Source organism: Medicago truncatula, chromosome 4 (assembly GCF_003473485.1).
Source record: "Medicago truncatula cultivar Jemalong A17 chromosome 4, MtrunA17r5.0-ANR, whole genome shotgun sequence".
Lineage (NCBI taxonomy): Eukaryota > Viridiplantae > Streptophyta > Magnoliopsida > Fabales > Fabaceae > Medicago > Medicago truncatula.
Genome location: NC_053045.1, coordinates 47,336,161 through 47,354,283, shown reverse-complemented (window position 1 = coordinate 47,354,283; position 18,123 = coordinate 47,336,161). Strand labels below are relative to the sequence as shown.

The 18,123-nt window shown below is 32.1% G+C and overlaps 1 protein-coding gene across 1 annotated transcript; it reads left to right on the top strand.

The window, feature by feature from the left end:
• Positions 1 to 8,120: 8,120 nt before the first annotated feature.
• LOC25493496 (probable LRR receptor-like serine/threonine-protein kinase At4g37250) lies at positions 8,121 to 12,448 on the top strand. Its single transcript, XM_013602004.3, has 2 exons — positions 8,121 to 10,169; positions 11,596 to 12,448. The coding sequence occupies exons 1-2, from the start codon at positions 8,522 to 8,524 to the stop codon at positions 12,276 to 12,278; spliced, it is 2,331 nt and encodes a 776-aa protein (XP_013457458.1). The 5' UTR covers positions 8,121 to 8,521; the 3' UTR covers positions 12,279 to 12,448.
• The last annotated feature ends 5,675 nt before the right edge of the window (positions 12,449 to 18,123 follow it).

The window sequence follows — 18,123 nt, the reverse complement described above, 5'->3', positions numbered from 1 at the left end:
TTATTCCAATGCTTCACACCACCTCGACCATGTGCTAGCTTCATGTGCAAGCATTTGTGTCGGAATTCTGGGTGTTACATTTAATCATTATTTTTTAATTATTATTACTAGGTCTTTGGTACTACTACTACTGATAAACCTTAACGTTACTCACGGTCACATTATAGAAGATAACTTTACCGTCTACACCTTATCCCCCATATATATTTTATAACTTAATCTAAAGTAAAATATGCATATATTCTCAACTAAGATTATGGGAGCATGTGTGAATCAAGTTGTACAAATCTGTGCAGTAAGCATTAGACAAAGCACAAGACAAAATGCCAGTGAGAAATAAACCTGGTGTTAAGAAGCAGCCACTTAGATTTTTTTTTTTTTTGTCAAGTAGCCTAGTGGTTAGAGAAATTCAGGTGAATAAGTAGGATGTCTAGGGTTCGAAGTCGGGCCCCTGCACAAATTATGCATTATCCCTTACCAAATGAGCTAAGTTCATGGGACGCATTCACATACAATTTAAATCCAAGTGTCCTATAATACACACATTGTTTAATATTTGTTAGACTTTAGACCAATTAGTCACGCCATGCCTTCACATCCACGGGTCGACTACGCTTACCAAAGCTCAACTGCTTGAAACAACCTCTTTTATATTCCTTCTTAACTTTGTTGACAAGTTTTTATCACATTATTCTTCATTGATTTTCGTTCTTTGTTGGTTAAGTCCAATTAACTAATTAATGTGGACATTTTGACAATTTCTTCCTACTACTCCCTTAAATAGATAATCATATTAGTTGGATGACTAGAATTAAAAAATTGATAATATTATTAAATTTGTTGACGATTAATTAACATTATTTTAGAAGTTTATCCTTTAGAAGAGAGATTTGATTTATAGTTTCATCAAAGTATTAATTTAGAAAAATGCTATTTTCAACCAAAAAAATTCACGAGTACATCGTAATGTGTATTTCAGTTATCTATTATCAATGTTGCCTCTGATTTCCACTAATTCTGCATTTTTGCTGTAATACCCATTTTAACTATGAAATACGCTTAATGATGATTTCACGAGCTTTTTCTTCGTGATAAATAGCATAACTCATTAATTTATTACCTTGAAAAAGTTACATTTTGTAGAAAAAAGATGTAAAGTAATTCTTTTTGACACGCGTGTTTGGTTGTGCGATGATAATTGATTTTTGTTAAAAGTGATTTTGATTAAAAGTGGTTTTTGTTTAAATATATTCATGTAAAAGTGAGTTGAACTTTAAATATGTGTGTGAAAATCAATTATAGAATTAAATGTTATAAATTTTAGCTTTAAGTAGAATCAATTTTAGAGACAGAATCAATTCTACTTGTCAACAACCAAACATATCATAATCAATTATACTTCTTCAAATTCAATTGTGATCCCTTTAGAAGTGGAACCAAACATACATACCGTAAAAGATGTAATATAATTAGAGGTGCCATGATCAATAAATGATTAATATATATGAAAATTTAAATAATTATTTTAAAGATGAACTTGGAAAAATCTTATACTTAGGTTAGGGACATAGCGGGTATGTACCTCTTCAAAATGTTTGGTTACTACCAACGTAGCAAAATGTCAAGGGATTCAAAAATTCCACAAGTTAACTTATTGAATAAGAAACGAAGAAGCACGATCCGTTCATTGTGGGAAGCAAATAGATAGGTTGAGTTCAAAGGAATAGCAATTCCATTCTTTCAATAGTGAAAAATAAAAGACAAAAACAAAGTTATTCATAGCTAAACTCCAATGAGTAAAGTGTTACACTAACTTAATGAATAGTCAAATTTCTTTTTGGCCCTTACTCATTGTACACCAACTTAAAGGCATTGGAGGTAGAATCTTTTCACAAACTTTGGGATTACATCCCCTACAAAAGGTCTTAATTGAAGGAATTAAGAAATGACATAGACATCACTAAATTCACCACTACTAAAAATGTAATTTGTCTTGTAAAAAAATGATTATTTGAATGTCCTTTTTTTTTTGGGACCAAATTGGAATGTCCTTTTTTATTCCTTTCTAAAAAGTGTTTTCCTTTATTGGTATATCCCTTTTTTGTAATATTATGGAGCGGGTTGGTGTTAGCATCTACTAGCCTTAATTTGTTGTTTAAAATTCTTAATTGGATGTGGTTAGGTTGGGATTTATCATATGAATTACTATGTCTTTAAATATAGGATCCGTTTCAAAAACTTCTTTATTCTTTTTTATAAGCTTTGTTCAACTTTTCAACTGAATTGATTATCTTTTTATCAAAATAATTTTACCTCTTTTTAGTAGTAATAACAAATTCAGAAAATTGTAAATGTTGTTTAGTTGACAATTTTGATAGATGACATTTAGTTAGTATAATTTTTAAAAGATATTAAATATTTTTTTGGCTTAAATATGGAAATGGTCCCTACAAATATCTGACGTTTTGCTTTTAATCCCTATAAAAATATATTATTTTGTTTTAGTCCCTGCAAATATAAAATATTTGGTTTTTGTCTTTGGTATATTGTTTTAATCCTTGTAAAATCATTTCATATTGAAATTGGTCCCTATAATATTCATTTTAGTCCTCATTTTGAAGGACTAAAATCAAATATTCTACATATTACAAGTATCAAATCCAATATGAATCAATTTTACAAGGACCATCCCAAATTTTTTATATTTGCAGGGACTAAAACCAAAAAAATATTTTTACAGAGATTAAATCCAAAATGTCATATATTTGGAGGGACGATTTTCATATTTAAGCCTATTTTTTTATTATATAATAACTCATTTGACTATTGATTTAATTGTGAATTGTACCAATGCATGTTGAATTGAATAATTGACACATGTGACGTTGAAATTCTCTAAATATTACGATAGCTAGAAAAGATAAATTAAGGTAAGCACAGCGGCAGTATTGTCATATTTTTATATTGATTTATACTAAAATAAATTTAGTTGTTAAACAAATTTTGTCTATGGAGAGTACTGGTATCTAGCTAAACTTCAAGGTAACTTAGAATTTACCATCAATTAGTTTTCTTTTATGAAAGTTAAACTTGAAAAAACAAGTCAAATTTTTAGTAAATTCAATCTCACCATCAACATTTCTAATTTTTATAATTTAGTCAATAAAAGTCTATATTTAAAGGCAAAGGTAGTTCATATATTCAAAGTGCATTGTATGGGAGCTTGTTTGTTAACATTGAAGTCACAATCCAAACCGTTGGTTTGGTGCACATTAGATCATCTATCTAACGTTCATAGTGTGAACTTTCTTGGTCATCTTCTCTGAACAGCCATGGCCCGCAACCTTCTCCTTTCTAGGAGCTCTTACCATCTTTATTATATGGGAAGAGAATATATGTACCAAAAAATAACAATATACAACTGCTTTAAGATCCTTTTTATTACCTTTTATTCATTCTTAGCAAGGTTGTGCTTAATGAAAAAGAATTAAAGCAGCTTTTACTATTAATAGGGCCATAAAGTAAAAGTTAAATAAACTTTAGTCTAGATCATTTTTGCCAAGTTAATTTTTTGTACCATATAAAGCAGGTATCATCAGACCTTTTGAATCTTGAGATTGATTATTCTTTAAAGGGGTGGCATAGTTTCTTACCTGTTTGCATGTTTGCATTTTTTTAAACAGGAGGTTAGTAAAGCTGCCACCAAATATTTAAATTGCAGGAGCCAATTTAATAATTTAAAATAAATGATAATAAAGGTGATAATGCTATCTCTTATGTGATCTAAAATATGAATGAAGTTGCCTATGGAAAAAATATATGATGGGGGAAGTTATGAGCAAGGGGTGGAAATAGGTAAGACTAAGTTAGGCTTTGCGAAATTTAAATTTGTTTTATAAAAAATTTGAAAGCTTAAACGTAGTTTGTAGTTTGTCATAGAATATTTTATAGATCTTAGTATAACTTTTGGAAAGTTAGATATTGTATGTTAGGCCGCTTAAAAACATATTTCATATAAATAAATTTAAATAAGTAATCTATATGAGTTTAAATAGATCAATGAACTAATAACTCAATAAGATTAAACTTTTATCGATATTTAACATGATATTTTAGAGAATTTAACTAGGGGTCTTTATGGCGGTGGGTCAACCTGCACACCCGACAATCCAAATCAACCCAATTCGTTAATTATACAAACTCAACTATTTATAAGCCTAGTTCGACTCAACCTGCAAAGTTTAGTTCAGATATTGGGTTTAAGTTTCTGAGTCCGTGGACCTGACTCTCTAGTATTGATTTATTATATTATTATTATTATTATTATTTTAAGTCGAAAACTTAAGAAATATATTTCTGTTCTTTTATCTCAGCACAATTTCTACCAAAAACAATTATGAGTCCAACCTAACCCTAACCCTAATTCTATTTTTTTTTTTGCGGTGGCCGAGACTTGAACCTTGGACCTTGCATAGATTATGTATTATTATTCATACCAACTGAGTTAAGCTCACGAGGATCCTAATTCCATTTACAATAAATTCAAATTCAAAACCATGACTTTTGTAGAATTTTAAAAATAATAATTTTTTAATATATATTTTTTTATTTTAGCCCAACACCTGCGAACCCAACCCTTTCACAGTTGGGTTGATTCAATTTGAGTTTGATAGTGAAAATATGGTTGGATGAGGAATCCGACCCGTTGAAAGTTGAATTTTATGGCTTGTAGCCCAGACCTTTTTAGCTAAATAGGCTTATGAAGAAGTCTTATCCTTCTCCATTATAAAAAGAAAAAGAAAAATATTAAGCCTCTGTTTGGTTTGGCTTTTGCAAAGCCAGAATCAATTCTGGAGCATTTCAAAAGCAATTCTGCAATATTTAACATGTTTGGTTTGGCTTTTCAAAATAGCTTTTATCCTCCAAAAGCAATTCTAGTTGAAGCTACAATTCCTAACTTCTTACTTTCCTAGAATCAATTCTACACCCTCAATTCTATTAATTCCATCCCTGCCCTCATTAATTTTTCTAACCCTTCTCCAACCGAATTTTTTCTTTCTGCAGTCTTATTAAAATAAATGTTGGTGAAGAGAATAACATTTATTTTCTGCAGTCTTAACTCTCAATTCTATTAATTCCATTCCCCCTTCACAGTCCACTTTTCTCAACCATAATTCAACCACCCTTCCCAAATTTAATCCAAAAATTTATTACCATCAGCTTATATATCAATATTTTAGTACTATAATACACATTATGTTAGTTTTGTAATAATATTTTAATACTCTATTGCACTTTAAATTCTATTATCTATTTGTAATTTTTATTTTCATGATGTTAGTATTGTAATACCTTATATTTTAGGACTATATTGCACTTAATTATCTTAATTTAGTAATTTCTATTTATTTGTATTTAACTATGTCTATTTTGGTAATTATACATTCAAAAGTAATTTTGATCAAAACTATCCAAACAACAATCATTCTGTTTAATCAATTCTGCATTATTGCATCCAAACATAAATCAATTCTGTCAGAATCAATTCTGTCAAAATCAATTCTTTCAGAATCAATTCTGTCAGAATCAATTCTACACACCTCAGAACCAAACACACACTAACATGTGTTGTTAGGGTATTGTTTCAGCAATAAAAATAGTAACTTTTAGGTATAAAATTGTGTAGTTATTTTTTAGATATAAAATTGTATAATTATGACTTTTCCATGTATTTGACTGTTATTTTCAAAATAGAATTCCTTTCTATAGATTCTTGTTAGCATTACCCTTTAACAAAAGATATATCGTCCGACCTGACTTGTATGTTCCTATGGATCGATCTTACCCTAGTTATGAGTGTGAGCAAAACAGATAGGGATTTTTCTATTTGAAAGATGTAAAAGTGATAGAGATAAACGTGTAATGTTTTGATGTTCAAATTCATAATCTAACATGGCAAATCTACTGCATGTCGTGTGTTTTTGAAAAAGTGTAAACAGACAGAAATAAGGGTCTGGTTGGCTTTTGTCCACCGTCAAATATAAAAGGACACAAATTATTTAGCATAGAATCATATCATAGTACTATAAAATTGTTTTGGGCAATTTTCATTACTGTTACGGTTTATATAGTTCATCGTTAACTATAAGAAAAAACAAGATATGCCACGTTAATTAGATTCGTACAACGTATTTATTGTCTCCCTTGCAGAGTGATGGGTCCATATCTTCTCGCGGCAATGAAATTCAATGTGAGTTGGTCCTTAACTTTGTTTGTTCACACATAAATTTCATCCAAATGCTAGTGAACACAAGTAAAATTGGAAATGGTGTACATTTAATTTAGTTAGATAAGATATTTTTTCTTCTTTTTGAAATTAATTAAACCAATAATGACGTTATGACGGGATAGCATTGTTCAATTTTGGGACCCTCCTCAATAATGGTGGTACTACTGCAATATCTTTTCCAATCAGAAATTATTTGTACAAAGAAAAATAAACAGTGATTTTTTCTGTTTCTAAAATCATATAGTTTCACATGTTCCTAATTCTCCGTTCTTTCGAATTTGTAAAAGGTGAAAATTAAGTGTATCCAATTAGTGAAGGGGTAGATAGATTTGCGTAGAATTTTATTAATTTTGATCCATTGATAGGAAAATAAAGTAGAAGAAAACAAATGATACAGCCAGCCATGAGTCATGACTATTGTCTATAACAACGTAGTACGTTTGTCCATTTATTTACATAAAATAAAGTAGTCAATATTTTATGTATACGTAACAGGCTTTTGAGAGTAACAGAAATAAAAAAGAAATAAAAGTCCAAGACATAATTATATTGACAGGGTTATAATTGAAGGACTCGTGAAGTCAATAACTAAAGAGATTGCAACATCTTACAACTCTACCTGCGTGTCAAGTAGTAGTGGAGAAAGATACTATACCGTTATTATTACTCGCATAACTTTACAAGTAGTTGTTAGATCAAGATGGATCTTAGAATACTGATATAAAAATATGATCAATTCTTTAATTTATTTTTCTTTAGAAAAATTCACCTTAAAGATGAATAAATGAAATGTTTAGATTCGAACTCAACAAATGGCACAATTTTACATCATGCAAGGATTAATTTTTATCGTTAGATATACAAAACAATGTATTTATGGCAAATTCTATGGTACATTCAAAAATTTAAGTGTACCGGTACACCAAATCATTAAATTAACAATTAAATGAGTTTTTTTTTTAAGAAAAAGAATTATTTTCTATCATCGACAATCATAATAATCAAATCTTATTTACCAAAAGCTTCGACAAAATTTTTTTTTTTTTGAATTTTTATTACTTATAATAAAGAATATTGATTATTTTTTATGAGAAAATGTTAAAAATTTAATATAATTCTTATAAACAATGAAATGATGTTTTTTCTTATGAAATAATGTTTTATAAAACATAAATATTTACAAATAGTTTTTTATTTCATAAATTGATCATTAATTTATAATTTTATGGTGCAAGAGTACCGATACACCTCAATTTATAAAGTGTACAGTAAAAGTTCACGTATTTATCGACACAACAAAAGTATGAAAGAGTAATATTATTAAAAAATAGTTGAACAAATACCATTTTTCAAAACAACTAGGATCACTTATCAATCAAGTGTGAACTTGCTATAGGAATACTCTTTTATCAAGTAAGAGTTTGTTTTTCCTACTTACACTTGTACTATTTTTTACTCACAAGAAGTTATTCAATTTTAGTCAAACTACTGACTCTCATACCTTCTTCGGGCACAAGAGGAGCCTACCATCAAGAAACATCCACATTAGACTAACAACCACACATATAACTTGGAAATGTATATTTAGTACAATAACTGTAATTGCGTAACACAATAATCGATCTCAATCGTTCAATCTTAAATAAACAGTTGAAAATTGTTCAATCATCGACCCCAATCGTTCAATATCAAAAATAACAACCAAAATCGTTTATTATGTGTCATTACAAGGCAATCAGGGTCCGCGACTTGGACAATACACATTCATAATAAAAAATAGATATATTCTCTCATCTATATTTCTATTCATGCCAACACTTCTTATTTAATATTCAGTAGTACTCTTGATAGATAGAATGCAACAACAACTGAATCAGAAACTATGCAGTGAGAGAGTAATGAGAATGCCATTAAACTATTTAGAGCTCAACCATAAATTGTAGCAGCGTAAGAGAGAGAGAGAGAGCATATTTGCAACAAGAGGTATAAGTTTTGTTGAGCTGTAAATGTCCTTCTTCTACACCCTTTTAATATCAACCCTCATATAGTTTTATTTTTATATTTTCATTTTCATTTTCATTTTCACATTCATTCATCAACAATATAATTCCTTCCACATGGACCTCTGTCCTATCGCATTAAATCCCCGTTACCTCTTTCCCTCTTCTTTCTCTCTCCGTTCTCTCTTCAAACAATGTTCAAAAACCACTCCCTAGTCAAATTTCTAAAACCATGAAAACAACACTTTCTCTTCTTCTCACACTCCTATCTTTAACCCTAACCCTAAACCAATGTTTTTCACTCACTAACGATGGTGTTTTGTTACTTTCTTTCAAATATGCTGTTCTTAACGACCCTTTATTGGTGCTCTCAAATTGGAATTACAGCGACCAAACACCATGTTCATGGAACGGTGTTTCTTGTTCCATAATAACACCAAACACAAACAATGATACACCGTTTCGTGTTACTGGTTTATCACTACCAAATTCTCAGCTTGTTAGTTCAATTCCTTCTGATCTTGGTACCATTGAACACCTTCAAATTCTTGATCTTTCTAATAATTCCATTAATGGGTCTCTTTCTTCAAACTTTTTTCAGCCAAATTCTGAGCTATGTTTTCTTAATTTTTCGAACAATTTGTTAACAGGTGAAGTTCCAGAGTCTTTAACAGAGCTTAGAAATCTTCAGTTTCTTAACTTTTCAGACAATGCTTTCACTGGAAAACTACCAAACAACCTCTCAAACATGCAAAACTTAACCGTAGCTTCGTTTAAGAACAATTACTTCACTGGTTTTCTTCCTAAAGATTTACGAACTTTACAAATTTTGGATCTGTCTTCAAATTTGTTAAACGGGTCATTAACTCAAGATTTTGGCGGTGATTCCTTGCGTTACTTGAATGTTTCCTACAACAGATTTTCCGGTGAAATTCCACGGGAATTCGCCGAGAAAATTCCCAGTAACGCAACCGTTGATCTATCATTCAACAATCTCACTGGCGAAATACCGGAGTCCCCTGTTTTGTTGAACCAGGAAACAAAAGTGTTTTCTGGTAATAGTGATCTATGTGGTGAACCAATGAAAAATCCTTGTTCTATTCCTTCTTCTCCTTCTTCTAATCCTCAAGGTTCTTCTCCTCCTGCACTCGCCGCAATGCCGAAGAATTTTGATAATGATTCTCCTCAATCACAAACAACAGAGTCTTCAGAGAAGAAACAGAGTGGTTTGAGAAAAGGAACTATTATAGGAATTGTTATTGGTGATTTCGTTGGAATTGGAATCTTAGCTATGGTTTTTGTTTATGTTTATAAGCTAAAGAGAAAAAAAGATGCGGAAAATGCAATAAAAAATGAAGTTGCTACTGCAAGAAGTGAGAATTCTTCATCAACCTTAGAGACAAAAGGGTTTACAAGGTGGTCTTGTTTAAGAAAAAGAACAGAAGATGAAGAATCCTCGGAGACACAAAGTTCTTCAGATAGTGACGTGGAAATATCACAAAAAAATGTTGATGCTGAGAATCAAAAGCAAGGTGAGAATAAAGCTGGTACGGGTTCGGGTACAGGCACTCTGGTCATAGTTGATGGTGAAAGAGAGCTTGAAGTGGAAACACTTTTGAAAGCTTCTGCGTATATTTTAGGAGCTACTGGTTCAAGTATAATGTATAAAGCTGTTCTTGAAGATGGAACTTCTTTAGCAGTTCGTAGAATTGGTGAAAATGGTGTTGAAAGGTTCAAGGATTTTGAGAATCAAGTTCGGGTTATAGCTAAATTAGTTCATCCAAATTTAGTTAGGGTTCGTGGATTTTACTGGGGACATGAAGAAAAACTCATTATCTATGATTTTGTTCCTAATGGTTGTCTTGCCAACGTTCGTTACAGTAAGTAATTTCTTTAACTTTGGTAAATATTTAATTTTTACTGTGTTTTGTGCATGTTAGTGTATTGCATTTGTTTTCACTAGAATGCACTTGGGTTATAGGATATGAAATTGTTATAAGTCATGACATTGATGGTGAAGTAGGTGCAACGGAACCCTTTACTTTAATGAACCATAGTCAACTATGTTGAGACTTTATACATTTTAATTTTTTGATTTTTTTTATATGATGTTGAGACTTTATTGCCCAAGGGTCGTTCCATGGCTTTCTGATAACGATACGCGTGACCATAATTGGAAACACTTACATGCCTATTGTTTCTTGTTTTTGTTCTTGTTTTTGTGACTCTCTTTATCATTATCAAATCCTAGTGCAAATTGGAAAGGAAAAATAGGACCATTTTCCTTTATTTTATGTGGACATATCATTCATGTGCTTCTATTATTCGTGGTTCTTATAATTTAGCACATAATTGGAAACATTACATGCTTATTGTTTCTTGTTTTTGTCAATTGTCACTCTCAAGGCTCTCTTTGACAAGGGTAGTATTTGACCTTATAGTAAATCATCCAATTCATAGCATAGCATAGCATACAAGTTTATATGATAAAAATAGACTTTGATAATTTTTTCTTCACTAGACTTTGATAAAAAATAAAATCATGCATTTTATGAGTTTTTTTATAAATTAATTCAAGTAGCTCATAACTTGGAGTATAGTTCATAACTTTATCTTAATTTTATATTTGTTATCTTAATTGAAAATAAAATAAGTATTATGAACTTTTATAGATTATGTCATTTCATATTTATCAATTAGTTGAATCGCTAATTTCAGCAAACATGACAAATTTAACCTATTAATTTATCTATTACTCCCTCCGTCCCGCAATAGATGACTTAGTTGAAAATTTGCAATTTTGACCTAGTTTACTTTGACAATATTTTTCTACTAATATACATATATAGATAAATAATATCATATTAGATATCGTTAGATTCGTCTCGATGAGTATTTTCAAAATATCAAATTTTCATGATTTTTTCTAACATATTATTCAAGATATTTAAGCTCAAAATCATGCATTGAAATGCGTAATGGAGTCAACTGTATCATGTATTAAGGGACGGAGGGAGTATAATTTATTGGCTATGACCTATGAACTTTTTTTACCAAGCAAATCCCAAATTCATAGGTGCAACTAAAAAAATAGGACCATTTTGTAGTACAGTATGTTAAGGATTATGTGAACATTCACGTGCTTCAATTATTTGTGTTTCTCATAATTTATATCACAAAATAGTTGTTCTTTTCTTTTCATCTTTATGTTTCATTATGTAGAGGATATTTTCTTCCATTCACCGACTATTGTCTTGCTTTTTTTGATGAAAAAGTACATTTATGTGTGCTTGGAATGAATTTCAGGGAAGGTGGGGTCCTCACCTAGCCACTTACCGTGGGAAATACGGCTCAAGATAGCAAAAGGTGTGGCACGTGGGCTGACTTATCTCCACGAGAAGAAGCACGTGCATGGAAACTTGAAGCCTACCAATATTCTATTGGGCAATGATATGGAGCCCAAAATTGGAGACTTTGGGCTTGAAAGAATAGTAACAGGTGACACAAGTTATAGTAAAGCAGGAGGTTCAGCACGTATTTTTGGAAGTAAAAGATCATCAGCCTCACGTGATAGTTTTCAAGATCTTACATGTGGGCCTAGCCCAAGCCCAAGCCCAAGTTCCATAGGTGGTGTGTCACCTTATCATGCTCCTGAATCACTTAGGAATTTGAAACCTCACCCAAAATGGGATGTGTACTCTTTTGGGGTCATGTTTCTTGAACTATTAACGGGGAAGATTGTGGTTCTTGATGATATGGGCCAAGGCCCAGCGGTTTTGGTTGAGGATAAGAATCGAGCTTTGAGGATGGTTGATGTGGCGATTCGTGCTGACATGGAAGGTAAGGAGGATGCTTTGTTGGCTTATTTTAAGTTAGGGTATAGTTGTGTGACTAATGTACCTCAAAAAAGGCCACAAATGAAAGAGGTGTTACAAGTTCTTGAAAAAACACCATCTACGATTTCTTCATCGTATTATTATAGCCATTGAAACATGATTGTTCCATATTTTGTTTTGTAGAAAAAGAAAAATCAATGTATGTAGTTATGATAAACTAATAGGTTTTTGTGTTTGAGTTCAGCGTTGTGTGTATTGTATGTAATTGTTGGAAGTCCATTGACTATATCTCCGTCAATTCATTTACTAATTTTCACCAAACACATTCTATCTCCAAACCTTTTTTACTTCCTTGTGCAATATAAGCTCAACATTTACCTACCAACTAGGCATGGCAACCAAACTCATATCTGTCTGTGGTTACCCGCCCGAACCAAATTCAATTTGACGGGTTTTTCCTATTTTGACTGAGTTTGGATATGAGTTTGGCTTTTCCCCGATTTCAAAATACGGGTATAGGACGGGTAACGGGTATATAGATATCCACCCCAATCACATACTCAAACCCGTCCCAATTGCAAAAAAATTACTTTACGTTGATGTCATGTTATTTTGTTTGATAATTGCCGTGTTATAAAAACTACCACTAATATTTAAAGGAACAACTAAATAAATCAATCGAACAAATGTTAAGTGAGCATATTGCTCGATAATGCATCACAATATTTCTTTAGGGGTTACAAAAAAACTTCTATTTATTATTAAAAAAATTATTCAATTTCTCATCCCCGTTGGATATCGGTAGGGTAACGGGTAAGTATATGAGAATCAGATATGAAGACGGGAATGTAAAACCCGTCCCCACCCCGCCTCATTGTCATGCCTAATACCAACCATCTTATTTTGGTTTCTTTTACTCTTAGTAATGAAATCATTTTATTTCATTATTTATTTTCTTATCATCAATGATCCTGAAACCAAAATTTAGCTTATATAATTTAAAGATATCGCAGTTTATGAATATCATCTACTCAAAATGCTAACTATAGCTTTTGAAATGATATCTTACACATGCCAAATCATTCAAATACTAAAATTATGATGCATCTGAGCTAAGTATAAGATGTTGAATAATGTCATCTAAGCCATGATTGAATAAGTTTAAGTTATATGTATGTGTGTGTGTAAGAGATGCCAAGAAGTTATGCATCATAGCATAGTAGTATAGCAAAACTAATCAGATAATATATAATAATATTGGAATATTAATATGGCAAAGATATTGTCATACACAAACATCATATAATACTGGAATATTGACAATTCATACTCAATGATATTATCATACACACGGCATAATGCTACCCTCCCATTCTTCAAACAGACCAAGAGTTACAGGAAAACAACGACAGTTAGGTAAGGAAAAGTCAAGGAGAATAAAGGTAACTATGACTAGATTTAAATAATTATTAGAAATCGTATACAAATTAATCAAAATATGATGAAATCTAAATGAAAACTTTTATGTTCTCATTTCCTGTATTTTTTTTTTTGGTTTCCATAAGTATCTTCCACTTGAGGTAATTCTATTCGAAGTGTGTCAACATTAAATGTGTGTATCTTTGACACTCAAGATTAACATTAATTCGGAATTGGGAGTCTAATATATCTTCTGCAGGACTCAATTCACATTGGTCCTATATATTTTCTTTTATAGACCAAATTTTATATACTATCTATTTTTAGGGAAGCCAATTTCCTATAGCTGATATTAGCATAATTGTTCCAGGTGTATTTTTCTGGGTTACTCTAGCTGCCAATCAAATAAGATTAGAAATTATTGCTTGTTTTAGTAGTATTTTAAAACTGTGGACTGTGGTCATCAAAAGATCTACATAATGGAACAGTGAATATAGTTGTTTAATACTTTCTGTATTGTTGATATTGCAGATAACAGAAATCAATTATGGTACATTAAGCTTCAACTGCAGTTGCCTTAATCGGAAAATTATCAAAGTTTAGATTGCAAATTAAATTTAGTAATCAAAACAGACACACCTTTTAGAGTTCTTTATAATTGGCATACTTTAGTTTACCATATATGTCGAAACATGATGCAGTACAGAAACTGTTGGGTACATAAATGTCAGCTTCACTGTCTCGTTTAGCATACACAAATAAACAAATTTATGTAGTGTTTGATTTCTTATCGGTAGCTCCATACATGCGGATACATGTTAAAGAATCGCTCCCTTTAGGCTCCTCCATGTTATGGTAGTCTGGATTTATCTCAAGTTATTTTTGAAACGGATTCTTGGATTGTTGTCATTAGAAGATTGATCTCGCATTTTAACCTCTCTTCGAATTTGTTCACGGCCTCCTTCAATTTTTAGTTTGGAACACCTTAGTTTCGCAATATTATTTTTTATAACTTCCTTAACCGATGTCTTTGGGACACTGGTTAGTATAACTCTTCTTTTGATTTTGTTAGAGCATCTCTTGATTCGACCTCTTCAACGAAGACGTTATTTATATAATTCAAAAGGTCTAGTTAATATGTGCATTAGATTGTAACCATAGAGTTTGGAAGGGAATTCCTATAACCAGACAAAGGATGGTGAGTGATGTCGGCACTTAGCATGTGGATGAAATATAGCCTGCGTGTGTGTGTGGTCGTCAAAGCTATGATTGAATAAGTAAAAACAATAATGTCTGAGCAAGATATGTGTTGAATAAGGTCATCAAACCAATGATTGAATAATAAGTTAGAACAGCAATGTATCAAAACAAAAGCAATTATTAACGTATCATATCAATATCATATCATATTATATCATGCAAAGACTTGTATAACACCAAATAGTTGATGTATCACAATCAACAACTTATAGGTCCAGCAAACAAACATATTATAAGCAGGCCCGGCTTGAGGGTGTGCAAGGTGCTCAACCAGGCCGGACCTCCAAATTCTACGGGCCTTTAACGAAAAATTAAATCTAATATCCACCCGCCACTTAAATAAAAAATATATATGTTATTGATAGGTTCGCAAGTGCACGGAAATATCGGTTTTAGTATAAAAGATTGTCGAACCCACAGAGACCAATGTCAAGTACCGTAATTAATTGTTACGTTGTTTATCTAAGGCGATGCAAATTAATTTGGTTGCAAAATTGGGAAAATAAGTTGCTTTAAATTAATACTAATGACAAGAGACCGGAATATAATTTACGTCGACCGTGAGTACTTGTTAAGTTATATTTTATTATTTGCAACAGGACAATATTTTCGCGTGTAAAAAGAACAAATTTAAAGGCACCGTCGACTTTCGTACGTCCGATACTGTATTTTAAACTCACAAGCGTCAGCTTTCGCATGTACGACCGCAAGTTTAAAATAGCCTTTTTGAAAATTTGAAATTTCTAAATTAATTAAAGAAAACGCTTTCGCTGTATTTCAAAATCAATTCCTAAAAATTCTACGGTCAGATACAGGTTTCACTCTTTCGATATGAAACCGGTATCACTGTATTTCAACTTTCATTGTAAATGTTAATTGTTTAAAGTCAGAATTTTTAGACTTTAAAAATAATTCCTGTTACAATTTCTAATCATACAAATTAACAGAGCACCATTGGTACGACATTCATCACATTCCGGACTCTATGGAAATCTACTCAGACATAATTAAATTAATCACTAAATATCCTTCTACTGAGTTCATGCTAAAGAGGAAGCTAATAAATATTGAAAGTACCTAACCTGTTATCAGATGGCAACTAAAAACGAGTAAAAGAGCAGCTGCAATATTCACCACTATAACTGAGTGTAAGTTCAAACAGGTTCTATGCAAATTGCTGAATAAGCATTCCGCTGCAAAACACAAATTACTAACAAGCAATACTATGCAGCAGCTTGCATATGCAGTAGTTAAACAGAAAAAAGAATTATAAACAAGAAATAAAAGAGAAACAGGAACAATGGTGAAGAAACGTAAACAGAAGAACTCAGGGACTAAATTGCACAAAATTTAGAAGACAAGTCTGGATGTTATTTCTTCACATAATGAACCAAAATCTGTTTACAAATCTGTGGATATGATTCTTGCTCAAATCGGAATTGTAAAACTTGCGAAAAACTAACTTAAGCTAAAATGGAAAATAAGCTGTTTTCTGAAAATCTAAAGCTAAAACTGAAAGCGTGCGTGCTGCAGGACTCCTCTCCGGGTCTATTTATAGGCCAAGCTTCATTGGAAACGTGCTCTGATCGTGCTTCTGCAGGTGGAGCGAGTGGGAGAGAAATTTGGAAACCGTTTCAGATAATGGGGGAGACTGCTTCTTCCGAACCCGTGACGGACGTCACAGGGTGTGACGATCTGCTCGTCACGGGGTGGTGACGGTCTGGGATGCTGGTGACAGCCAGGTCGAGTTGGAGGGTGACGATCAGCACGTCACAGGGTATGACGGCCGTCACCCTGAAGCAGAATTCCTTAAGACTTCTTTCCTTCTTTGTTTTCTCACTGAATTCCGTCATTTTTGCGCATGAAGGCCTTTATTGCTGTGTACCTGAAACATAGCCATACAACCCAGCATAACATAGACAAAACCAGAGAATTTAGGCCTAAACTACACACAAAACGAGCTGAAATGATGTTGTATTTTCCATGTTATCAAACTCCCCTATACTTGAACCATTGCTTGTCCTCAAGCAAATTTTAGCTTGCATTATCAAATAAATTGCAGCAATTCATACAGACAGAATTTAAGAAGAAATAGCATCACAAGTGGTTGCAAGTGGTTTAAGAAATCGGAATGATTGAGTGTTAAAACTCTTGGTACTAAAATCAACTCTAAAGACATTGTAACAACACATGCCGCATTAAGCGGGCAAAGGTCTCCCTCCTAACATACAAATTCAGATCATGCCATTGTACCTTAGTCTCAAATCTGGGCTTCATTCATCCTCTTTCATTCTAGACAATCACATTAAGACCCTTTATCTTATCACACACATGGTAGGAAAACCGGTTAGCGTCTTTTTAACACATCTTTCTTTGAATTTGCACATTTTGCGCATAGATGCATTTATAAATAGATAATCAAGGTTAGCTAGTTTGCCCCTTGTTATACCCTGTTTTTGGACCTAAAAATACTGGGCCCAATTTCATTTCAACTTTGTCAGTTATCAAATTTCAACTGCACAGTTCAAATTGTCTCTGCCTCGCAGTATTTTCAATCGCAATTTTACCTATGTTTTTCTTGCATAAAACTTTTCAAAATGTCTTTACTTGTCTTGTAAGTCATTCAAAAGTGTCTCTGAATCATTACATTGTTTTTACCTCAGTTTATTTCAAAATTTGCAAAAAAGTCATACAGAAGGGTATTTTGGTCATTTCCTGCAGTGGGACCCATTTTCATCCTTGTGACTGTCTCTGAGTCTTTTCAAATTCATTTTTAACATTTCATCTCAAGTTTGCATCTGAGTCAGTGTCAGAGTCTGTTTGAGTCAGTTTAGGTCATTTTTAGCCCTAGGGGCATTTTGGTCATTTCACATAAAATTTTGGCATGGGGAGGTTACTTTGAAGTACCTCATTTAGGCCATTGGTTCGTTTTAGTCCGTTTTGTCAATTTTATTTTTGTTTCGCTTTACGTTTGGTCAAATTACGTTTTTTATTCAATTTTATTTTTAGATTGCATTTTGGTCCCTCAATTGAGGTCCCAAAATTGCATGTTTTGTCCAAAAGTTTTTAATTGCATTTTAGTCCTTACTTTCATTTTTCAGTCCAGTCCATATATTTTTTCAAATTTGCAAACAGGTCCTTCAAGTTAAAGTTACAGGGCAGCGCTTTTTTTTCAGTCCAATGCCACATGTCAGTTTCCTATTGGTTCCAATACACACATGTCAAGCTATAAAAGGTGTACAGTGCCACACAGACCCATTAATCACACGCCAACTCACAAACACAAATCCAACTTTCTCTTTCTCAGCAGTTAGATCAA